This window comes from Mandrillus leucophaeus, unplaced genomic scaffold, assembly GCF_000951045.1.
Source record: "Mandrillus leucophaeus isolate KB7577 unplaced genomic scaffold, Mleu.le_1.0 Scaffold921, whole genome shotgun sequence".
NCBI lineage: Eukaryota > Metazoa > Chordata > Mammalia > Primates > Cercopithecidae > Mandrillus > Mandrillus leucophaeus.
In genome coordinates, this window is record NW_012110042.1 from 1099227 (window position 1) to 1123164 (window position 23938).

General features: G+C 51.2%; 2 protein-coding genes across 4 annotated transcripts; both read left to right on the forward strand.

Annotated features, from left to right (window-relative positions):
• The first annotated feature begins 1481 nt into the window (after positions 1-1481).
• Positions 1482-15303, forward strand: EPS8L3 (EPS8-like 3). 3 transcript variants are annotated; one of them, XM_011969970.1, is made up of 19 exons: positions 1482-1686; positions 3660-3714; positions 3874-3938; positions 5559-5717; positions 5996-6145; positions 6264-6319; positions 6715-6857; positions 6950-7065; positions 7322-7439; positions 7519-7580; positions 7827-7901; positions 8218-8366; positions 12174-12255; positions 12652-12686; positions 13191-13389; positions 13602-13730; positions 14028-14101; positions 14587-14719; positions 14981-15303. In XM_011969970.1, exons 2-19 carry the CDS (start codon positions 3684-3686, stop codon positions 14990-14992), a joined length of 1788 nt encoding a protein of 595 aa, XP_011825360.1. In that variant the 5' UTR covers positions 1482-1686; positions 3660-3683; the 3' UTR covers positions 14993-15303. The 3 variants fall into 3 exon arrangements, with proteins under 3 accessions (XP_011825360.1, XP_011825361.1, XP_011825362.1); XM_011969971.1 differs by having other exon boundaries at positions 6718-6857; XM_011969972.1 differs by having other exon boundaries at positions 6718-6857; positions 13281-13389.
• Positions 15304-17387: 2084 nt separating this feature from the next.
• GSTM3 (glutathione S-transferase mu 3 (brain)) lies at positions 17388-22496 on the forward strand. The gene is made up of 9 exons (XM_011969973.1): positions 17388-17417; positions 18140-18195; positions 18639-18909; positions 19531-19595; positions 20648-20729; positions 20823-20923; positions 21262-21357; positions 21445-21555; positions 21842-22496. Exons 3-9 carry the CDS (start codon positions 18795-18797, stop codon positions 21938-21940), a joined length of 669 nt encoding a protein of 222 aa, XP_011825363.1. The 5' UTR covers positions 17388-17417; positions 18140-18195; positions 18639-18794; the 3' UTR covers positions 21941-22496.
• Positions 22497-23938: the final 1442 nt, after the last annotated feature.

Here is a 23938-nt window from a genome sequence, read left to right on the forward strand (position 1 = left end):
CCCCAGGCCCCAGACCCACCCAGGCCACAAAGGGTTTCTGTCTGAGGAGACCCACACTGCTCCCAGGGGCATCCCTAAAGGGCACTGCAGACAGCGAGGTGCTGCGAATGCCACTCATTGTTTTTCTGCCCCTGCCCATCCTGACCCAGGGCCCCCCATTGGAGTCCCTGCTGTGCTCACACTGACTTGAGGAGGGGCCTGTGGGAAGGACGGGCCTGGCCTGAGCTGGGCAGAAATGAGGTGTTGCCTGAACCCCAAGCTAGGGCTGGGGTGAAATATGACTGTGGCCTTCATGGAGCTGGGGGAGGCAACGAGGGTACAGGCTATGTATCCCAAAAGAAAGTGAAGGGCCACGAGATGGAGACCCAGGGAACAGAACCCCAGGACTGCTTCCCATGGGGCCATGGCTGGGTGCCGGCCTCACAGGCACCTGATCCCTGCGCCCCAGCAGCTGGCTACCCGCTGGACTCTCCCAGGGACACACACAGCCCAGGCAGGGAAGGCATCTCCCTAGGAACTGACCTGTGGACTCCAGGCCATCCAGGGCAGCATTGGTTGGGTGGTGATGGGAGAGAAGGCTGAGATCTCCTGAGATAGTTCCAGGGAAGCTAAAGATGGGAGTGCTCCAGCCCTCAGACTCCACAGCACACTCCATCACAGGGCCCAGCACTGGGGCCCTGCACTCTGCTCACAACGGTCCGAGGCTCACCGACACTCCCCTGCCCCCGCCTCCCCTCCTGCCCTGCTCCCTGCTTTCTGTTTACACCTGGCCTCACTGGTTAGACTGTGAGTTCCCAGAGGGCGTGGGAGCCTGGCCCACCCTGAGTGCCAAAAAAGAGTTTTCAATACCATGAAGTGCAGGAAGTGGGTAGGTTCATGACTACAGATAGACGCAGGTCTCTGTTTCCCATCTTTGCTGAAGCTGGCCAGGCATCCACCAGGGGTCTGGGCACAAGATGGGGTAGAGAAGGAAAGAGAGTAGAAGAGCAAGAATGGGCTGGTACAGGGGCTCCTGCTGGAAGGGACAGCAGCAGGGACAGAATGAGGGCCCTGCCGGAGGGAATCTGAGTCCTCCATGTAATGCCCCATGTGGCTCTGTGCCCCAGTTCCCACCTTCTCTGAAAAGATCCATGTCTTGCTCACAGGCACCACCCAGGCACACAGGATCACACATCTATGGGTGCCACCCATGCACAGGCACAGCACACACACCGGCCCACAGCTTCCCCCAAGCCTGGAGTCCACCTCCTGCCAGCCTGTGCCCTCACCACAGAACCCAGACTCTGGGCCATGCATACTCTCTCCTTCTGGTCCCAGGCCCATGCCTGATGCTGATCTGTTTCCCAGAGTAGGCACGCAAAAGGCAGAGGGAAGAGGGGGCCACACCCCAAGGCTAGAAGTGGGGAAACAGGGAAACAGTAGCCTCTAGCTAAGCTGGGGACACCTGTCAGCACAGACACTGCCTCAGGTCCAGGTTGATGTTGAGTGCTTAGTGGCCAGGAGTACTCCCCACCCGCCAGAGTCCAAAGAACACAGGCGTGGTCGCCTCTGTAACCTCATCAAAGGCAGGCTCTGCCTGTGGCCACTAGCAGAGAAGCTGCTGTCCTTCTGCCACCAGCACCGGACCACCTGCTCCAAGACCAGCCTCCTGGGAGAACCAGGCACCTGGTCTTCACTGGCACCCAGGTAAGGGCCTGGCCCCCAGGGAAGATCGGGGCCCATCCCAGTCACAGGGGATCCCAGGGCAGGTGGGGGCAACTTAGTGGCTTCCCAGGCCAAGTCTCCAGCCTGTTCCCAGCTGCAGCCCAGGGGATCAAGCCCGAGGAGGGGCTTGGGACTCAGCAGCTGGCTGGGGGGCTGGAAAGCAGAGCAAGGTCCAGGTTCCGGAAGGACCTCTGGGATGCTTGCCCCAGGGTCTGTGAGGTGATGGCCTTCCCTGCTCCAAACCCCTACATCTAGGGCTTAAAGGGGGAAACTGGGCTGTCACAGCTCCCCTACCCCTAAGGGGCAAGGCAAGCCAAGCCAGCCCCCTCTTCCCTTCCTGGGGTAGGGAATCTTTGGAGGCAGCTGTTTCCCCACCTTGACCTACCTACCCACAGGGCCCTACAGGGCCCACCCTGGTGCTGAGGGAGTGGGGAGTGGGGCTGACCAGGGCCAGACCTCACTTCCTCTTCTGCATGGAGAGCATGGAGAAGCAGGAAGTGTTACAATGGGGGTTGGGGGAGGCTGGGAAAGGGGAGCAGGCTTCTAGCCCAGCCTTACCCCTGGAGAGAAAAGCGGTCCTCTCAAACAAGGAAACCAGAGATCCAGCCGTCCCTACCACATTCCCTTTGTTGTTCATTGGCAGCTTATTTCCTTCAACACTGAGTCATCTTATCAGATCCTACGTCATTTTCACAACAGTCCTAATAAACAAGGGTGTGGGTTGCTCTCTTACATGTTACCCGGGGTATTCTAGTATCTCTGCACAACTGAGGTGTACCATGAGGACCTGTGGATATCCACAAACCTCTTTCAGATTAACACATACCCTTGACCTGCACAGACTAACTCCACTCCCAGCCGGCACACACACACCACATTTAATTCCACTCCATTTCAACATGTATGTTCTCTAGACTCCCTCCATGACTGCGCACAGCCCAGTGGCAGAGGCATGTTTACAAACCATTAAAACATGAAGCTTGCAATCAGACAGATCTGGGTTTGCTCTCTATTAAGCACTCATTTGTGACCTCAGGCCTGTTACCATCTTTGAGCCTCAGAGTCCTCATATGGTAAATGGGGACAATACCAGTACATGCCTTGTGAGGTTGTTTTGAGGATTAGAGTGACTGAAGATAAAGCTGTTAAAACAGTGCTAGGCACACGGCACCAAGTAAGTGGACGGCAGTGAGGAGGAACTGATAGGATGCTGGTAAGGGACTTGGCACCAGGCTCACAGCACCGTGGTGGCTGATATGACTATCGTTGCTGGAGAGAAATGTACAAGGTCCAGTGCAGCATTCCAGCGCAGCTGGAATTTAAAGGGTTGGGGCCAGGATTGGACCTGGGCAGAGGATACAGAGTACAAAAAGCAAAGAGCCAGGAGGCCTGGGGAGACACTCGTGGAGGTCAGCTCACTGGCGAGTCCTGCAGTGCCATCGTAAGTACACACACGCATGCATGCAGTCTTCCCAGAGGGTCTACAGCTGAAGAGCCAGCATCAGTGTCCTCTCAGTTTGCAGAACTGTAACAGGGTTGAACAAGAGGGCCTACTCTGGCAGAGTCAGCTACAGAACCCTCAGCATCTTTCATACCCAGGCCTAAGATAGGATCTGAACGCAGGTCCCTATCCATCCAGGTTTCCTGGGCTCCTTGGCATGAGCTTTATTGGCCAAACAATGGGAGGTCTGAGCCTTCCCTGGGGCCCAGCTGTGCTGTGGCCTCCCTGGCCCTCCCTTCCCTCAGCCTGGGGCCTCCAGGCCCAGCCAAGACGGAGGGCTCCTCAGTGGAGGACACTGGCTGCAGATGGCTCTGGAAAGGGCCCCTGGAGCCAGGGGCTTTGGGTCTGGTCCCAGAGGCCCCCAGTCAGAGCAATAGCAACTGTCCTGCCCTGCTGTGCCTGGTTCCCCTTTCCCCAGCTCTGAAGGCTGCCTCTGGTTCACTTTGGGTTCTAGGGAGCCATCCTCAGCAGCGTCAACATGTCAAGGCCCAGCAGCAGAGCCATTTACTGTAAGCTCCTGGCAGGCCCCTCTCCCCTGCCCTCCCACTAAGCCCCCTGAATGTCCCGTCCTCCACTCCCTCTTCCTCACCACAACTGCCCCCAGCAGTTGCCTGAGTCTCACCTCGCTCTTCTGCCTGCTTCCCACCCCTTGCTCTGTGCCCCTGTAGTGCACCGGAAGGAGTACTCCCAGAACCTCACCTCAGAGCCCACCCTCCTGCAGCACAGGGTGGAGGTGAGTACTTCTGCAGCCCTGGGCAGTGTCCAACTAAACCCAAGTGTTCCTGTGTGCCCACTGCCCTGCCAGAACATGGACACCTCACACAAGTCCCTGCCCTGGAAGCCAACAGCCTGTCCCAACCATGTCCCATGGATTCAGATCCAGCAAGCCTGCCAGAGCATCTGCTCAGTGTCGGGGAGTAGGAGGGGTGGTCGGAGTGGGCAAAGCAGGCCTGGCTGGAGGTTTAGCGGGTGAGTGTCCTGTCCCCAGACGGGAAGAAGTAGCAGCGGGATGGGATAGGAAGCACTCGCAACCACCCACCCACCTACCCTCACCTGTCTCCCAACTCCCTGCTGCCCGAGTCCCCAGGGCACTGCTCCATTGCCCAAGACCTTGCATGGCTGGAGGCGGGAGTGTGTGAGGTCTTTGGGCCCTGTGGAGGATTGAGATGGCCACTGTTGGAGAGGGGAGCCACGTGGGCCCAAGCCTCCAGGGTGAGTGTGAGCAGCTCCAAGGCTGCTCCAAGGCTAGAAAGGAGTCTCTGGCTCTGCCAGGGAGGATGACGCAGGCACTGCAAGATTTAGGTGCCTGAAGGGCTGTCGACACCAAGGTGAAGGCGAAGCACAGGCTATAAGGGTGTGGTGGGGAGAGCAGGCACAGGGTCAGGCTGGAGCTCTGGGGTAGAAGAGCTCCACTGTTAGGACTCTAGTGGAGAACAAGCAGGGAGGGAGCTGGGGAGATGATCTGGAGGTCCCACAGGGCAGCAGAGGCAGGGCTCCCACAGCCAGCTGAGGAGAGGCCAGGAGGACTCAGCTTCTCTGTAAAGTGAAGGTTGAGAACAGGCTTATTTTAGGCCCAGCAGGCAGAGCAAGAGGAGACATGTTCAGGAGGATGGAGTTTGCTCACGATGCCAGGGTCCCCTGAACATGCTGGTAGTGTGAACACAGGGAGAGGAGATGGGCCCTGGGCAGGGGTGGGGGTCAAGGGGCAGGAGGCAGGCTGCATCTCCCCCTCACAAGAAGCCTGGGTGGAAGGGGCCTTGTGAAGGCAATGTTTGACTGGGAGAAGGGAGGGGCTCCTAAAGGAAACTGGATAACAGCAAAAAGCTCCTGAATGGTCAGCCTAGCAGTAGGCAAGGACTTGAGCAGAGACTGAGATCACAATGGATGTCTCCAGGCATGAACCAGGAGAAAGAGACAGGAATTCTGGGTGAGTGAGGAGGAAGACTGGGCTGAGACTGAGTTCCCAAAGGGAACAAAGGAAGCCAGGGACAGAATCTGAGGGTCCTGTATCCCCTCCAGAGGAGCTATTTGTTGGGTGGCTGGATCGCACATCCACCACCACCCAGCTGCCTCACCTGGCCTGGACTAGTAAAGGCCATGCCTGTCCTTCCTCTAGAGTCCTCAAACCCCTCCTGCAGCCCCTCAGACTCAGACTTGGAGCCCCCATCCCTGGCCCCAGTGCTTCGACACCGGCCCTCACATTGGCCCTGGAAAGTTGCTTTATCTGAAGCCTAGAACCTCCCACCTCAAGGGGGCCGAGGACACGTCTTCTTCCTCTTCTGCTTTTCTCTACCCAGCATGCCTGTGGTCCCCCTCTCTGAGCTTTCCCCCAGTCCTGCCCCTCTCCCTGCAGCACTTGATGACATGCAAGCTGGGGAGTCAGAGAGTCCAGGGGCCCAAGGACGCCTTGCAGAAGCTGTTCGAGATGGATGCGCAGGGCCGGGTGTGGAGCCAAGACTTGATCCTTCAGGTCAGGGACGGCTGGCTGCAGCTGCTGGACATTGAGACCAAGGTCAGCCCTCCCAGCAAACCCAGCCATAGCCAGCGTGGGCTGTGGGGAAGCAAGCACTAGCTCTTGAACTCCACCCTCCATGCCCCAAAGGGCAGCCACCCTCCCCAAATACAACACACACCCAGGCCTAGGAAGAGACAGGGGACAGAGGCACAAGAGTCAGGTAGATGACACCCCAGCCCCAAGTCACCAAAGGGCTAGGATGAGCTGGTCAGGAGCTCCCAGAAGCCACACCTGGCTCTTGGTGGCCTCACAATTGACCTCTCCACCTGGCCCAGGAGGAGCTGGACTCTTACCGCCTGAACAGCATCCAGGCCATGAGTGTGGCGCTCAACACATGTTCCTACAACTCCATCCTGTCCATCACCGTGCAGGAGCCAGGCCTGTCAGGCACCAGCACTCTGCTCTTCCAGTGCCAGGAAGTGGGGGTGAGTGGTCAGGGGTGATTGGTCAGGGGTGGGGTTCATCGACTATCACCCCACCACACACACACACACACACACACACACACACACACACTTAGCCTGCCTGACTGCTGCTTCCCAGGCAGAGCGACTGAGGACCAGCTTGCAGAAGGCTCTGGAGGAAGAGCTGGAGCAAAGGTAGGCAGCCTCGGCTCAGCCCACCTATGGGGCCTCCCAGCTCAGCCTCGAGGGCCAGACCCTGACCCCATATCTTGGGGGACCCAGAAGGTTGTGGCCCAACCAACCTGGGCCTGGACTGAGGAGGAGCCGGGACAGAGGTGGGCATAGGGAAGGAGCTGGGCCCAGGGGGCACTAGAGATTGTCCTCAGAGACTGAGATAGGACCCGAGAGGGCCCAGAGGGTAGGCAGATGAGGCAGGGTGGAGTCAGGGGTGGGTCCAGAAGGAGACCAGGGAGCAGGCGGTAGGACTCCTGGAGAGAGGTGGTGGTGCCCCTGGGTCCTGGAGCAGAAGTGTGGGGAGGGCCTCTCTCCCAAGAACCTTGTCAAAAATGTGGCCCCTACCATGTCCTCAGCAGACCCCAACTTGGAGGCCTTCACCCAGGCCAGGACAGATGGAGGGGGCCTCCTATGGAAAAGCCACTCCCTCTGGAGCAGGCACTCTCTCTGGAGCGGGGGCTCCCTCCAGAACAGCCCCACCAGAGGACCCTAGAGCACAGTAAGTTTGAGGCATGGGGGCAGGTGGAGGAGAAAGTTTTGATAAAAAGTCAAAGATCTAAAATCTAGATCCATGGTCCCCTTACATTGCAGGCCTCCCGCCATCCCCAAGGCTCCTGTCACACTACCCCAGTGCCCGAGAACCAAGTGTCTTTACTCCGCCTCCTCCAAGGCGGCCCTCTTCCCCCGAGGACCCAGAGAGGGACGAGGTAACTGCAAGTGGTCTTGAGCTTGCTGAGGCTTTCTGGGCCTGGGAAAAGGAAGGACACCAACCCTCCCTCTTTTTCTAGGAGGCCAGGGTCCCAGGATGGCCAGGGCCTGGGCCAGGAGGCCAGAGAAGCTTGTTTATACTCCAGGCCCGGCCTGAGGCTGGGGCTTGTGGTGGGGAGGGGTGCGGGAGGCATGTTGGGAGTTCTAGAGCAGGCCCAACTGCCCATTCAAGGCCATGTGTTGTTTGGGGCCCAGGAAGTGCTGAACCATGTCCTAAGGGACATTGAGCTGTTCATGGGAAAGCTGGAGAAGGTCCAGGCAAAGACCAGCAGGAAGAAGAAGAAATTTGGGAAAAAAAGCAAGGACCAGGGAGGTGAGTACTGAGGGCCAGGAGAGAGGAAGAAGGGTGTCTTGGGGTGATCTGTGGCCCACTGCCTTGCCCCTTCTCCCAGGTCTCACCCAGGCACAGTACATTGACTGCTTCCAGAAAATCAAGTACAGCTTCAACCTCCTGGTAGGTGGCTCCCCACAACTTCACCAGGCCTCTCCTCTTCCCCTTCCTCCCCACTAATCCTCTGCTGTCTGGACTCAACCATCCCAAGCCTTTTTCTTCTCCGTCTACTCCCCCTAGAACCTCCCCTCCCCTCTTGGGACTTGTGGGAAGTGCCAGCCTTCTAGCCAAGGCATAAAACAATTATGGTGCCCTGGTGAAGATGGGGTGGGGTGAAGGGTGGTGACAGGCATTGCCCTGTGTCCCCAGGGAAGGCTGGCCACCTGGCTGCAGGAGACAAGTGCCCCTGAGCTCGTGCACATTCTCTTCAAATCCCTGAACTTCGTGAGTCAAGGGAGGACAGGGTGGTGAAGAGGGACAGGCTGAAGTCAAGAAGGAGTAGAGGGAGGAAAGGAGGCTGGTGGAGGGGGACGGGGGAGCAGGGGCCAGGGTGGAACCAGGTGGGCTGGGGTCAGAGCCAAGGACGCCAAGGATCCAAGGGAGACAGGAAGGAGCAGCAGGCCCAAGGCAGATGGGGACACTTGCAGGAATTAACATCCTACGATTGCAAAAGTGGGAAGCCAGGGATTCTGGGCCTTTCCCACCCACACTGGGCCCTGTGGGAGCCTAGGCTTCCTGACATTTTCCATCTCTCCCCTAGATCCTGGACAAGTGCCCTGAGGCTGGCCTAGCAGCCCAAGTGATCTCACCCCTCCTCACCCCTAAAGCCATCAACCTGCTACAGTCCTGTCTAAGCCCACCTGAGAGTAACCTTTGGATGGGGTTGGGCCTGGCCTGGACCACTAGCCGGTGAGTGAAGACAAGGCCTGAACTGAATTGGGGGTCGGGCATGGAGGCATCAGGCAGGACATCAGAGGTGGCCAGGCTCTACGTTGCCACAAACCAGAAATATTTCAGAGCTACTCGGGGGACTCTACACAGAGCTCTCAACTTCTTATTTGGCTAAGTGCAAACAGTTTATTAACAAAAGAAAAGTGCACATTTGCCATCACCCACTACTGAAACATGTTATCTCAGAAAAAAGAACAGTTTTTCCCAAGAAAAGGGAGATGGCAACCTTCTACTAAAATATTTTCTCATTTTTGTCAAGGACAAAGTGAAAACTTTGTCTCAATCCAGCCCCAAATTTAAGAATTACTGACGTAAGAGATGCTGCAAATGTAATATCAGTAAGACTTGGCAACCAATGAGCCAGGGGTTAAGAAAGAAAGAGATACTCCCTGCAGGGGTAACTGTGAGATGGGCAGCTGGACAAAAAAGCCAAAGGAGGCCAGTGCGGTGGCTCATGCCTGTAATCCCAGCACTCTGGGAGGCTGAGGTGGGCAGATCACCTGAGGTCAGGAGTTCGAGACCATCCTGGCCAACATGGTGAAACCCCGTCTCTACCAAATATACAAAATTAGCTGGGTGTAGTGGTGCATGCTTGTAAACCCAGCTACTTGGGAGGCTGAGGCAGGGGAATCACTTGAACCCAGGATGCGGAGGTTGCAGTGAGCTGAGATCGCCCCGCTGCACTCCAGCCTGGGCAACAGGAGGGAAACTCCATCTCAAAAAACAAAACAAAACAAAAAGCCAAATGGATGAGAGCCAGGGGAGTGGGAGGAACCAGCTTGGGCACGCTGATCTGAGGCATCCTTGGAACATTCCGCAGAGGCCTGGTGGCTGGGCAGCTGAGAGGGGATGCACGGAAGTGATGGCTAGAGGCACAGCTACTGGGGAGCACTCCAGAGGGAGCCCCTGAACGTACCTTGACAAGCATAGTTTGTTCTATTCCATGAAAGAAGAGGCAAGGGCCTTGGCACACTTCTACATGGCGAATGCAAAAAGGGTTAAGAAGGCAGAAGAGTTAAGTAGAACCTGAAGAGCAGAGGGATGAAAACCAAGAGAAAAGGCTTTAGAACAGCAGAAAAGCCAACAGGGACATGAATCTTTCCTTGGAGTTATTTGCCTAATAACCACTTTTATTTTGTTTGAGACAAGATCTCACTCTGCCACTCAGGCTGGAGTGCAGTGGCGTGATGATCTCATCTCACTGCAGCCTCCACCTCCTGGCTCCAGCAATCCTCCTACCTCACCTTCTTGAATAGCTAGGACCACAGTGTGCCACCTGTGTGCCACCACCATGTCTGTCTATTTTTTGTATTTTTTTATAGAGATGGGGTTTCGCCATGTTGCCCAGGCTGGTCTTGAACTCCTGAGCTCAAGGGATCCGCTCACCTCAGCTTCCCAAAGTGCTGAGATTACAGGCATGAGCCACCGCACCCCACCATGACCAGTTCTTTTCAATTCAACCCCATTTACAAAATTTTGTGTCCAGTTTGTCTGAAGACATGAATTATAGTTCAAAACTATCTATTTTTTATTATGGTATAATATACATAGCATGAAATTAACCATTTTTATCATTTTAACCATTTTAAGTGTATAATTCAGTGGCATTACGTTCATTAACAATGTGTGCTACCAACACCATTATCTACAGTACTTCAAGAACTTTTTCATCATCCCAAACAGAAATTCTGTACCCATTAAATAATAATTCCCCATTACCCACTCCTCAGCCCTCGGAAACCTCTATTCTACTTTCCGTCTCTATGAGAAATATGTTGCCTGTTCTAGGAACCTCATATAAGTGAAATCAGACAATATTCATCCTGCTGTATGTGGCTTGTTTCACTTAAAATAATGTCTTCACGATTCTTCCATGTTGTAGTATCTATCAGAACTGCCTTCCTCTTTATAGCTGAATAATACCCCGTTGTTATGAATATGACACATTTTGTTTATTCATTCATCTGTTGATGGACACGTGGGTTGTTTCCACCCATAACAATCTATTTTTATGCACCCTCTGTGCAGTCACTAAAATGAAATTACTTATCAGTTCTGGACCTCCCATCTCATACCAGTGTTCCCTTGTCCAAAACCCTGGGACTAAGAGTACCTGAATAAGCCAGTCTCACAGCTCTTGGGGCTGTGCTGGGCTCCCACTGTCCATGGGAATAGCTCTGGTATCTGTCTAGCACTAGCAGGAGAGGAAAACAGAGGTTCTACAATAGACTCAAATAAGAGGGCCTCAAATTCCTTCATTCAGCCACTTTAACATTGAATAATCATGTCGAACACACCATTTTGTATTTCAAAACCCAGCCTTACTTCTACAATTTCAGTCCTTATAAAAACAGATTAGCACATATAATTTTTCAAATACCCACAAAGATGCAAAACAACTTCAATATTCATAAAATGATGTACAATTGATAAATACTTCTAAATGTAATATTAAGTCAGATGTGCCCTTAGATGTTTTCTAATTTCTTAACATAACCAGAAATAAATGAAAGAAACATAGAAAATAGAATACCTAAAGATATGTAAAAACCCTCAAAAGAGTTCAATTTCAGGCAAATTATATTTAGATAACTTGATTTTTGGCAAATTGACCCAAAGCTATAAGTAACACTAAATGTTGTGGTCATCCAGAAGAACAGAGACCATACAAGGCCATTGGATTTGGCAATCAGGATTTTAAATGGACTAGTTTCAATAAAGTAATGGCAGAAGTAGAAACCAGGTTGCAGGAATAATGAAAGAAACAGAGATAAGAATATATAGGCAGAGGATATAGGCATATTCTCAAAAAACTTGGTAAGAAGAAAGTAATAGGATGACAGCTTATAAGGAGTAGTATTAGGGTCAAGACCCAAGCATGTTTCCAAGGCACAGAAGGAACCAATTAAAAAGATTCAGACGAGGGAATCTTTCCTTTGTTCCCATTGAATAAACACTTAATAGCTGCCTCCTGTGTATCAGCCACTGTACTAGGGGCACAGCCCCCAAGGAGATCTATATATAGTAAGAAACAAAGAGAAAAGAATCATGAGCAATGCAGTGTGAGAAGAGCAATAACCCAGGGATGTACCAAGTTCAGCAGAATATTTACTTCTGCCCCAGTGAAGCAAGGAAGGGAACTTCTTCAAGGAAATGAATGGGCATTCCCTGGACAGACAAGAGGAAAATATTCCAAGCATGGCAAGCCTGAAGGCCACAAATAGCATGGTCCTCCTGGGCCCTGTGCAGTGGGAGAGGGGGAGGCTGAGAGGCAAGGACCAGCCCATCCCAGAGTCAACGGGAGCAGCTCAGCTGCAGTCTACTCACAAGGTAGAAATCCACAAACAATTTAGCTAGAAAGAAAAGGATCTGCTGCCAGGAAACTAAAAACAGCCTAGAAAAATACTGCACAAGCCCCCTGGGGTGCTGACCAGCCCAAAAGCTCTTGTAGTTCCACTACTTCAATCCAAACGCCCAATCAGGGCAATGAAGCGTCCATCATGTTCTTACGGAGGTGGTGTATCTTTACCTCACGGGCAGAGGTGAGGCTGGCCCCCAGACACCTGCTCTGTGGGATGTGTCCAGGCTTAGCTGTTTGCTCCTTTGTGGGTGTCGGGGCCTTTCATCTGTGCACATGGACCATGTCACCTATTAGCCAAAAGATTCCTGAGGCTAGGCCCTGTCATCCCCTCTCTCTCCACATCCCACAGCCTGGCATCAGAGTTCACAGAGTGGATGTGAACTCAGCTTTGTTTCTCTCTTCAGGGCCGACTGGACAGGCGATGAGCCGCTGCCCTACCAACCCACATTTTCAGATGACTGGCAACTTCCTGAGCCCTCCAGCCAAGTAAGGGGAGCTTGGCACAGAGCCCTACCCACAGCCCTAGTCCCTGGCTAGTTTCTGCCCTCCCCATCCAAACCACGGTCACACAACTAGTGTGACCTAACGCTGGCAAGCCAGCAAATTCCATGGAAACCCAAAAGTCACCACCAGACTACAAACAGGAGATATTTGGGGAGACTCTCAGGGCTGGGACATAGGCTCAAATTCTGAGGCCCCATCTCCAAGTGGTGGGTGGGTGGGTTCATGTGGGCACCTGTATCTGTATACTGGGGGAGACAGGAAAAGGGACAGGAGGCAGCTGTGTGTGAGCTGCTTATGCCTGTGGTCAGATACCCCAGCTCCCTCCCACCAGGCTGGCTGCCTCCTGCTCTTACTCACTCTCTGTTCTGTCCCTTACAGGCACCCTTAGGATACCAGGCCCCTGTTTCCCTTCGGTATGCTTTGGGCTAAGTAGGGACTGTGTGGTCCTGGGGAGGGAGGGACAGGGCTGTTCCTTTGGATCTCTGGCTCCCTATATCTCAAGAGAGCCAACAGGGTCTCTTTTAGCCAGACAAACATGTACAAGGATATCCCTCTCCTACCTTGGGGAAAAATCAGTGTTCTACCCTCCTAGGCTCCCATAGCTTCTTCTCATGAGACTACCCACACATGTTTCTGATCTCCCAAACTCAAGTATAAAGTGCTTAGGGCAGAGCTCAGATGTAGAAAATTCCACTCCCGGAAATGTCTTCAGAAATCAATGACATTTCAGACCCCTCCTGCCGGCAGAAAGCCCCACTCCAAGCCCCACCTAACATTGACCTGCCAGCAAACTCTAAAGAAACCCAAAAGTCACCATCAGACTGCAGGCAGGAGATACCTGGGGGGACTCTCAGGGCTGGGACATAGGCTCAATTTCTGAGGCCCCATTCTCCAGCCATCCTGACTCTGTTTCTTAGGAGGGGAAGTCATAGGTTAGGGAGCACCTCACACTTTCCTCAGGAGAAGACACACAACGATGACCCTCAGCCTGGGGACCCCAACTCCAGACCCTCCAGCCCCAAACCTGTCCAGTCAGCCCTGAAAATGCAAGTCTTGTATGAGTTTGAAGCTAGGAACCCACGGGAACTGACTGTGGTCCAGGGAGAAGAGCTGGAGGTGAGGCTTGGGCCAGAGGCTAGAAAAGGAGGTGGTGGTTAGTGGGAGCTACAGGCAGCCAAGGGTGGGTGGTCCAGGGAGGGGGCTGCCAAGGTGGGTGGCCTAGAGAGGGAGAAGGAGGGTAGGAAAGGGCCGGAGGGAGAAAGCCTTGTGTGGGGAGGGCAGGCTGGCTGGACAGAGGCTCAGGGGACTGAGGTGGTGACTCTTGGCAGGTTCTGGACCACAGCAAGCGGTGGTGGCTGGTGAAGAACGAAGCAGGACAGAGCGGCTACATTCCCAGCAACATCCTGGAGCCCCTGCAGTCGGGGACCTCTGGGACCCAGGACCGGTCACCCTCTCGGGTACTACCCAGCCTAGACTATCCAGAGCCCTAAGTTGGAGGTGGGGGTGAGGAGGATTCAGTGGCAAGTGGAGGAGAGAGTCTTGGTTTGATTTAGACCGTATTATTGCATGCTTAGTGTGTGCCAACTTTATCATGGGGCCAGAGCAGAGAATAAGACCAGCTCCCCGCCAGACCAGAAAGCCACAGAGTAAGAGAAGTGATTTGATGGGAACCTAGAGAAGGGACCCAGATGTTAGGGGCTGTGGTTGACTGTGAGATGAGATGGACTCTGACCCCTGGTTCCCCCTGATTCTAGGTTCCAATGCTTCGACTTAGCTCGAGGCCTGAAGAGGTCACAGCCTGGCTGCAGGCAGAGAACTTCTCCGTTGTGTGAGTGCCTGGCCCTACCGGATGTGGAGGGAGAAACTTTATAAAGGGCTAACCAAGGAAACCCAGAGACCCAGAACATACAACCTGGCCTACATTGTACATGACCCCGATCCAGCACTGTCTCTGCTGAGTTAGAGGACAGAGCAGAGGCGTGTTCAAGCCTAGATTAGAGATTAAGTGGGGAACCCTGCTGTGGCAAAGGCAGCAAGGATCAGGGGAGTGGACTCAGGAAGAACCCCAGCTGCCAGCTCAGTCGCCCCACCCCAGCCAGAAGAGTCTCTCCCAGAGCACTTCTTTCAAGCCTGGAAGTTCTGAAATTGGCTGAAGCCAAATGCTGACTTTACTCCTTCACTCCCAGACAGCCTACTCCATGAATTTTTCTGTAACCCCAACCTCCAAGCCCAAAGAGCCCCTTTTCTACCCAAATGCTCAGGCCTAGAGTGCTTCCAGCGCACCACTGATGGCTTTTGCCGTTTTGTTCACAGCACGGTGAGGACACTTGGGTCCCTGACGGGGAGCCAGCTACTTCACATGAGACCTGGGGAGCTACAGATGCTATGTCCACAGGAGGCCCCACGAATCCTGTCCCGGCTGGAGGCTGTCAGAAGGATGCTGGGGGTGAGGACACCCGGGGGTCCTGACACCCATTGGGACTGTCTGGTGCTCCTGGGTGAGAGAGAGTGCGAAGTTGACAAGCCTGCCGGCCCAGCCCTGGGGCAGAACTGAGTGTGGCGGGTGCTGGGCACAGGATATTCCCCCAGGGGCTTAGCTTCATGCATTCATTCAGGCTTACCTTGAGGCTCCAAGCTTATTGGTGGCATAAGCTCTGCAGATCCCTCACCTGCCACCAGCCTCATCTGAATCTTTTTCTTTCCTCAGATAAGCCCTTAGGCACCAGCTTAGACACCTCCAAGAACCAGGCCCTGCTGATGCAAGATGGCAGATCTGATACCCATTAGAGCCCCGAGAATTCCTCTTCTGGATCCCAGTTTGCAGCAAACCCCATGCCCCAGCTCACACAGCGAAAACAATGGACAGGCCCAGAGGCTGAAGCAAACAGTGCCAATTCTGGCTGTGTTGGAGTCTCCCCAGTAACCACCTATTTATTTTATTTCTTTCCCAAACCTGGAGCATTTATGCCTAGGCTTGTCAAGAATCTGTTCAGTCCCTCTCCTTCTCAATAAAAGCATCTTCAAGCTTGTCATGTGCCTCCCTCGCGGCTTCTTCTGGGCCTGAGGGAGACCAAAGGCAGGGAGGCAGGAAGGGCTGGAACACTTGGCATGAAAACAGCAGCAAGCCTACATCCATCACTGAGCCAGATTGTTTGAATGTGAGTGGACATTCACACAGCAACCTGGAACTGGGAATCAGAATTTGAGAATCATGGTCCAAGCTCTCCTGACTCTCTTTCCAAACAAACTCCAAAATAAAGCTATGCTCACCATCTTTTTCACACACGCGTCTCTCAGTATATTCCAAGGCACCCAGCACAGCTGCAGGCACACCACTTCACAGTAGCAAAGAGCACAAGGACCGACAGCTGTGGGCTTTGGTCAGTTGCACCAGCTGGCTGGGTGAACTCCAGCAAGTCATTCCACTCTTTGGGACCCTGTTTTCTCAAGGGTTAAGCAAAGAATCTGGACTGTCCATAGCTTTGTATATTTTTTAGTAAAAGTAGCTTTCTTTAATTTCAAAGGAGTACCCTCTCTACATACCAGTAGCTATACTTGTATTGATTTAGTCAACAGATAAGGCCCAATGTACTTATGGATTTGAGGGTTCTTAAGATGTTCCCTTAAATCTCTCTTAGCTGAATTTGTCCATGACCCTAACATTGTCTGGGCCCCAGACTGCCCTATTTTTAGACTGCCTATGTCATTCCCTTAAGTTCCTGGCCTCAGCAAATCATCTCTCATAGCTGTTAACAGAATAGGAAAGCAACAATTTTCCCTCACAAAAGAGAGAAAAGGTGAGACCCTTTGGGTGTGACTTGTCAAGGGCAAAAGTTACCCAGAAAAGTTAATTTCTTGGGATGAGGGAGAAGGTATTAACCCATCACCCTCTATTGCCTCCCAGAGCTAAAGGAGCCTAGAAGCAGGGAAACTGTTCATGACCAGAAAAAAGTGTTTTCACCTGGTGTTCCCCAGACTTCCCAAGAAGACTGCCTTGCAGCGAGAGGCTGTTTAGATGGCCAAGTGCAGGGAAACTAGCACCAACTGTGTTATTAGACAGATCTAGGTTTGAATCCCAGACCATCTGTGGGACCTCAAGCTTAGAGGAGCAACTCCCCTAACCGCTCCAGGAAGTTTCTTCTAGAAAATGGGCGTAACACCTACTTCCTAAAGTTGTTGTGCAGCTTAAATTGGAATAAATTAGCTAACATACGTAAACACTTAAATATTGCCTGGCATGTGATAGGTACTCAATAAACGCTAATCTTAAACCTCAGGTGAATTTGTGACTGGCCTTTTGCTTTCTTGGGAATGAGAGACACAGGCATTATAAATTTCACCTGTCCCTGTGGTTTGTACTCTTCCTTTCTTCTGTTTAGCAAAATGCCCTTTTTAAAAGTCCCAACCTTGCTTCAGTTGAACTGATGGGCAAATGTGATTTCCCACACCCAAGCTAGGGGATCTAGGAGCTCAGAGTGCCCTGAGGGCTGTGCTGTGGAGGCCTGGCCAGAACCCTCAGAGCTGCTCAGGACTCCTTCCTCTGTCACTCCTCCACAGTCAACTAGAACCCTATCTCTCCCGAGTTGCCCCTGCTGCAAATCTGTGCCCTGTTTCATTTGCATGGGCCCTGCTGAAATTCAGAAGCTTAGTTCTTCCCATGAATATAGGGGCCTCCTGCAGGTCTCTTGCTCTGTCAAGGTCAAAACCCCTACTTTCCTAAATTCAACCATTGATTCTCCATCTTCATCTTACTTCATCAGCCACACTTGACACAGTTGATCACATCTCCCTTTAAACATCTTCACTTGGCTTCCGAGGCCCTTTGTTTTCCTCCTACCTCCCTGGCGATTCCTTTTCAGACTACTTTGCTGGTTCACTCTCATTTTTCCCTAATCTTTACATGTTGATATGCCAGAGCACCTCAAACCCTTAGACCTCATCTCTGCTACTCGCGGTCCCATGGTGATCTCATTTAGTCTCTGGTTTCAAACGCAATCTACAGAGTGATCACTCCTGTACTTGCTGTTTCCCTTTTCCTGGAGTTCTCCCTGCCTCCTGCAGGTAGGAAGTGATTCAAGATAAGAGATGGAGAGAGCTCTTCTGGCCAGGATAGAGGGTGATTCTGAGAAGGCTTCAAGGAATAGGTGAGCTTTTGAGCAAGGCTACTTGAGGAAGGGTAGGCCGTGGACATTAGGGTGCAGGCAGGAGCAGAGCAAACATGCTTGTAAAAGGAACAGCAATTATTCTGTTTTATATTTATATCAGCCCATGGTGGCCCCTACAGCAGAGTGGCTTGATCTCTCACCTCCTTCAGGTCTTTGTTTAAAGATTAACTTCTTCATGAGGCCTTCTATGAACATATCCTTTAAAAACACAAATCCCCTTCCTACTAGGACTCCCCCAATTCCCACCCTGAGACCCCCCCCTTCTCGATTTTATTTCTCTCTATAGGATGTGTATCACCATCTGACTTACTAGATATTTACTATATATTAGTTTATTTATTCCCCATTAGAATGTAAACTTCCTGAGGGCAGGGATTTTGTCTGTTGAGTTCAATTCTGTATCCCCAGTACCTAAAACAGTGCCTGTCCATAACGGGCATGTTAAACATTGTTGGACAGATGAATGAGTGAATGAAAAATGGTAGTACCTTTCCTCCTCCAGTCCATGCTACACAAAGAGGCAAGATTAATTTCCCTAAATGCGTGAGCATTAGGAAGTGGGAGGGGTTGGAGAAGGAGGAAATTATAATAAGGAAACCATAAACTACTTAAGCCCATGAAACAAAGGTAGGAAACATTCAAGGTAAGAGACCTCTTCTGGCCAGGATAGAGGCTGGTTCTGAGAAGACTTCAAGGAGAAGGCAGACATTTGAACAAGGCTGCTGAGGAAGGATAGGCTGTGGATATTAGGCTGCAGGCAGGAGGATCACAGGGCAAACACTCCAAGACGGGAAATGCAAGTGTGTGTAGAAGGAACAGCAAGCATTTTTGGGTTGGGCTGGCTTATGAAGTTGTGACGGGCTGACGGCGAGATAGGACTGGAAAAGCACGTTGGGGTCAGGTTGCAGAGGTCCTTGACTGACAGAGAGGGGAGCTTGGTCTGTGGGGAATCCTCTGCTCTGTGTGGTCAGAGGCTGGTCCGACTCTCCCGCCTTGCCCCAGTCTCCCTATCCCACATTCCAGCCCCGGCTGGCTCGGTAAAAACGGCGCGAATCTCGCTCTCCCTGGGTAACTAGGGTCCCAACTGCCTGGCTAGTGTTGCTTTTCGCGTCTTCACTGACACCATTAATGAATGAAGTCTGGCTCCCACCCGTGGGGAAGGGAGGAGCCCCAACCTCCGGTCCGCTTGCTCGCCTGCAGCGCTCCCGCCCGTGTCCCGCCTCGGCTTGCGAGGCCCTGAACCCCAACACCGACAGAAGTCGCGCCTGCTCACGGCCCCGTGGAGCCGCGGAGGGAGGGGACGGAGAACAGGGCGGAGGCGGAGTCAGGACGCCAGCGCGTGGGCCCCGCCCCCTTATGTCGGGTATAAAGCCCCTCCCGCTCACGGTTTCCCCAGTCCGCCAAGGCTCGGAAACCCTTCACCATGTCGTGCGAGGCGTCTATGGTTTTGGGGTACTGGGATATTCGTGGGGTGAGTGCTGTCTCAACGGTAGAGCCGCTCGGTCAAAGAGACGGACGCGGAGACGGCGGGTCTCTGTGTTCACGGTCTCCGGTAGGAGCAGCTCTACGCGGGAGTATTTTCGAGCTGCCGAGCCACAGACGTCGACCCCTGCCCAGCCTCTGGGATGGCGGGCCCTGTGGGGAGGGGCCGAGGAGACCACGCCGGGGCCGGGCTTGGGGGGCAGCTTAACCACCGGCCCGGCAGGATGCAGGGGCTCGGCAGCCCACATCTAGATGTGTATAAGAGACAGAGGTAATGCCGCTCTGCGTGCCCTTGTAGCCAAGCTGGCCCTCCACCTGCCCAGGTCTTCTTAGGCCCAGAGGGTGGTGGCGTCGCGCCAAGGCCGGGTGGGACGTCTACCCCAGTCTGGATGGATAGCGACACATCCTTTATCTGGAACTCGGAGTTCTCTCTTTAACATAGCCCAACCGCATCTTAATGCTTAACCAAATAGGGCTCAGAGGCTCAATGGTTATGCGTTTGGGGCCCGGGAATTTGAGGTATTGGGACCAAGTCATTTCTTTAGATCTTTCGCTCTTGTCAGGTGAGGTATTAAGGAGGTTGGGTCCCACTTAATTCTGTCTCTTACAGCTCCTGACTATGATCGAAGCCAATGGCTGGATGTGAAATTCAAGCTGGACCTGGATTTTCCTAATGTAAGTGGCTTTAGTAGAGGTGGCGGGCAGAAGGGAAAGCCTTCAAGTGTATCCATCCTTGCCTCTTTCCTGCCTGGTACAGAAGGATGCAAAATAGGGGATCTTAACCTGGATAGAATAAATAGAATTCAGGGGTCCTTCAACTGGATGGATATGTATTTTCATTCCCATTAACCACTAGCAACAGTGATTTCCTTTTATTGTGAAGAGAGACAATAAGTGACATTGGTTATTAGCCGTGTCTGTCACTTTGTCACTAGTAGAAATCAGGTATTTTCTTTTTTGTGTGTTTTTTGTTCTTTTGTTTTGGGACAGGGTCTCTGTTGCTTAGGCTGGAGTGCAGTGGCACAATCGCAGCTCACTGCAGCCTCAACCTCCCAGGCTCAAGCAGTCCTCCCACCTCAGCCTCCCAAGGAGCTGGGACTACAGGCACAGGCCACCATGCCCAGCTAATTTTCGTATTTTTGTTAGAGATGGGGTTTTGCCATGTTACCCAGGCCGATCCTGAACTCCTGGGCTCAAACAATCCTCCCACCTTGGCCTTCCAAAGTGTTGGGATTATAGGCGTGAACCACTGTGCCCAGCCTGAAATCAGGTAGTTTTATATTCTATTAAACGCATTGCAGATATTTTAAGTGATATTTATATACGTGTAAATAAATATATACATATGTTATTTACTTTGAGACTATGTTAGTCATTACATCTGCTTACTATTTAATGCATTAATAGGCATGTTACGCTATTTGAATTTTTTAAAATATTTTTTGGTTGTGTAAATAATCTATTTTGCTTCATGCTTTTAACAACTTTATTCTGAGAAAAGGTCCATGGCATGCACATACACCCACACATACACACACTGATTTAAGAACCCCTGTCTAGAATCTCGTGGACCCAGTTGCTGCCTTCTACTTATTTTCTTTTTTCTCCTAATGCAGCATCTTCTCTTTCTTGTTCACTGCCCTGCAAGTATTCTTTTCCCCAGGAGAGAGAGGTAGGGAATCAAGAGAGAGGTAGGTTGTTCATCTGGCCTGTCCTTTTCCTTTCAGCTGCCCTACCTCATGGATGGGAAGAACAAGATCACCCAGAGCAATGCCATCTTGCGCTACATTGCTCGCAAGCACAACATGTGTGAGTGGGGTAGGGCTGGGGAGGGACCCCAGGCTGGTAGTTTGTCTGAGAGTGGACAATGCCAAGGGTGATTTGTTATCATTTGGCCTACAGGTGGTGAGACTGAGGAAGAAAAGATTCGAGTGGACATCATAGAGAACCAAGTAATGGATTTCCGCACACAACTGATAAGGCTGTGTTACAGCTCTGAGCACGTGAGTTTCTTTAGCACACATCTGCTGAATGGAGTATCAGAAAAAGGGGTATTTAGGAACCCAAGGGTTATCTCTGTTTCATTCTGCTGCTGCTACCTTCCCACCAACCCAGATTATTAGAATAAGAAACAGAACTTACAATTTTTGGTTTGTTTTGTCATGTAATTCCGGTTCTGGTGCCTCTTCTTTCCAAACTCCTCCTTCCCACCCTGCCATCCTCAAGTGAAGGCAATGAGAAGCCACCTAGAGAAGGGGCTACTAAATGTCCATCACTGGCCTGTGCCCTGATTAACTACAGAAGTGATCACGACTATTCTCATTCTGTTTTTTCCTCTTAGGAAAAACTGAAGCCTCAGTACTTGGAAGAGCTACCTGGACAACTGAAACAATTCTCCATGTTTCTGGGGAAATGCTCATGGTTTGCAGGGGAAAAGGTAGGAAGAAGGGAAAAGAAGAGCATACCTTCTATCTCTGCAGGCTACTACTCCTCAGATCCAAGCATCTTATTGCTTTTCTTCTAGCTCACCTTTGTGGATTTTCTCACCTATGATATCTTGGATCAGAACCGTATATTTGAGCCCAAGTGCCTGGATGAGTTCCCAAACCTGAAGGCTTTTATGTGCCGTTTTGAGGTGATGTTTCCTGCACCTTTCTCTTATAAAAACACTCACAGGCTTCCTTGGGCCCTGTAGGATCCCGTTGTGGTGGATTCTTGCCTGGCTTTTGCCTGAAGGGATCAATGGTTGGACACCTCTAGACCTTTAAGTCTTGGGAAAAGCCTGACTTCTACACCTTGAAGGCACTGTCTACAAAAAGTGGAGGAGGTAGACATAGGCAACATGTGAATGTTGCTGTTTTGGTATGCATCTGTTGGACTGGATTGGGGTCTTTATAAGATTTGGTGTATTTTCCTTTCAGGCTTTGGAGAAAATCGCTGCCTATATACAGTCTGATCAGTTCTTCAAGATGCCCATCAACAACAAGATGGCCCAGTGGGGCAACAAGCCTGTATGCTGAGCAGGAGGTAGACTTGCAGAGCTTGTTTTGTTTCATCCTGTCCCTAAGGGATCAGCACTCTTTCTTTGCTCTTTTCAATAAATAGCATTTAGGTTACTGGTGTCCAGCTGAATTTCTCTTGGGTATAAAGGCTAAAAGGGAAAAAGAATAAGTGGAGAATCATCAAGATATGAATTGAATCACTGCAACACTGGCATCCCCCTACTCCCCAACTGAGTTCAAGCACTGTAGGTTCATGCCCAAGCCTTGAGAGTGGGTACTAGAAAAAGATTGCACAGTTGGAGAGAGCAGGTATGTTAAATGGGACTGGAGTCCCTGTGAAGACTGGGTGAAGTAAAACTGTGGTACTGATGGACTTAACTGGAGTTCAAAAACCATCCTGTGTACACATGGGAGTTTAGTGTGATAAAGGTAGTATTTCAGACTGGTGGTCTAGCCAGTAGAGTTGGGACAATTGCTTACTCATTAAAAATAATAGACCCCCCCCACTTGACACTATTCACTAAAATCTGGAATTTAAGACCCAACATTAAACACAGAGCTGTTGAAGTATTGATGAAAATGTAAGAATTTTTGTGACTGTGGGGTAGGAGAAGTTTCTTTAAAGACATAAGAAAAAACCATAGGCTGCTCTGCCTGTGGAGTAGCCATTCTTTATTCTTTTACTTTTTTAAACAATAACAAAATCACAAAGGAAAGATTTACCAATTGAATAGGGTCAAATTCTACAACTTTTCCTAAGGCACACACAATAAATGACAAGTGAGACAAAGAGCACTAGTATAAAGATTATATAAAGACCTGTAAATCATTAAGACAACTGAGTTCTTAAAAATGGACAAAATCAATGAATAATTTGTAAAGTAGAAATGTGACCAAAAACATCTAAAAGATGTTTATAATGCAAGGAACTATAAATTACAACAGTGAGAAACCATATTTCCTTCTATCCAATGAGTAAAAAGTTCCTAAAGTGTTGGCAAGGCTTGGGAAAGTGATATGCATTTCCTGCTGGTCAACTTGTAAATTAGTATAGCTACTTTGGAGGACAATTTAGCAACATCTGCTAAAATTTAAATCATATCCTATGACCCAGCAATTCCATGCTATAAAAACTCATCCGTGGCTGGGCTTGGTGGCTTACACCTGTAATCCCAGCACTTTGGGAGGCTGAGGTGGGAGGATCACAAGGTCAAGAGATCGAGACCATCCTAGCCAACATGGTGAAACTCCATTTCTACTAAAAATATAAAAATTAGCTGGGCATGGTGGCATGTGCCTATAGTCCCAGCTACTCAGGAGGCTAAGGCAGGAGGATTGCTTGAACCCAGGAGGCAGAGTTTGCAGTGAGCTGAGATCACGCCACTGCACTCCAACCTGGCTACAGAGCGAGACTCTGTCTCAAAAAAATAAAAAACCTCATTCAAAGAGGCATATACTAAGATGTTCACTGTGGCATTATTTGTAATGACAGATAAGCAGAAACCATGTAAATACCTGTCAATACTATGGAGTACCACGTGGCAGTGGAAGAATGAGACTGAACTGTGTGAACTAACATGCAAAGATCCCCAAAACAGGCCAGTTGTGGTTGCTCACAGCTGTAATAACCACACTTTCAGAGGCTGAGGTGGGAGGATCACTTGAGGCCAGGAGTTTAAGACCAGCCTGGGCAACATAGTGAGACCCCTGTCTCCCAAAAAAAATTTTTTTAGCTGGGCACAGTTGCTCATGCATAGTCCCAGCTACTCAGGAGGCTGAGGTGGGAGGATTGCTTGAGCCCAGGAATTTGAAGCTGCAGTGAGCTGTGTTCTTGCCACTGCACTCCAACCTGGGTGACTGAGCAAGACGCTATCTCTTAAAAAAATAAAAAAGATCTCCAGGCATAGAGAAGAGTCTGGAGGGAAACACCAAACTCATAACAGGCTTACTGTAGGCAAGTGGGATAAAGGCCCAGACTCCATGGTGGAAGTTAAAGGGCATTTCCAAGTTAAGGCT

Coding starts and splice junctions, on each gene's coding strand:
- GSTM3 (XM_011969973.1), top strand. CDS start 18,795: ATGTCGGGTATAAAGCCCCTCCCGCTCACGGTTTCCCCAGTCCGCCAA. Junction 18,910..19,530: donor GGTACTGGGATATTCGTGGG/GTGAGTGCTGTC, acceptor TGTCTCTTACAG/CTCCTGACTATGATCGAAGC. Junction 20,730..20,822: donor TGCTCGCAAGCACAACATGT/GTGAGTGGGGTA, acceptor TTTGGCCTACAG/GTGGTGAGACTGAGGAAGAA.
- EPS8L3 (XM_011969970.1), top strand. CDS start 3,684: ATGTCAAGGCCCAGCAGCAGAGCCATTTACT. Junction 12,256..12,651: donor TTCCTGAGCCCTCCAGCCAA/GTAAGGGGAGCT, acceptor TGTCCCTTACAG/GCACCCTTAGGATACCAGGC. Junction 13,390..13,601: donor TCCAGGGAGAAGAGCTGGAG/GTGAGGCTTGGG, acceptor GACTCTTGGCAG/GTTCTGGACCACAGCAAGCG.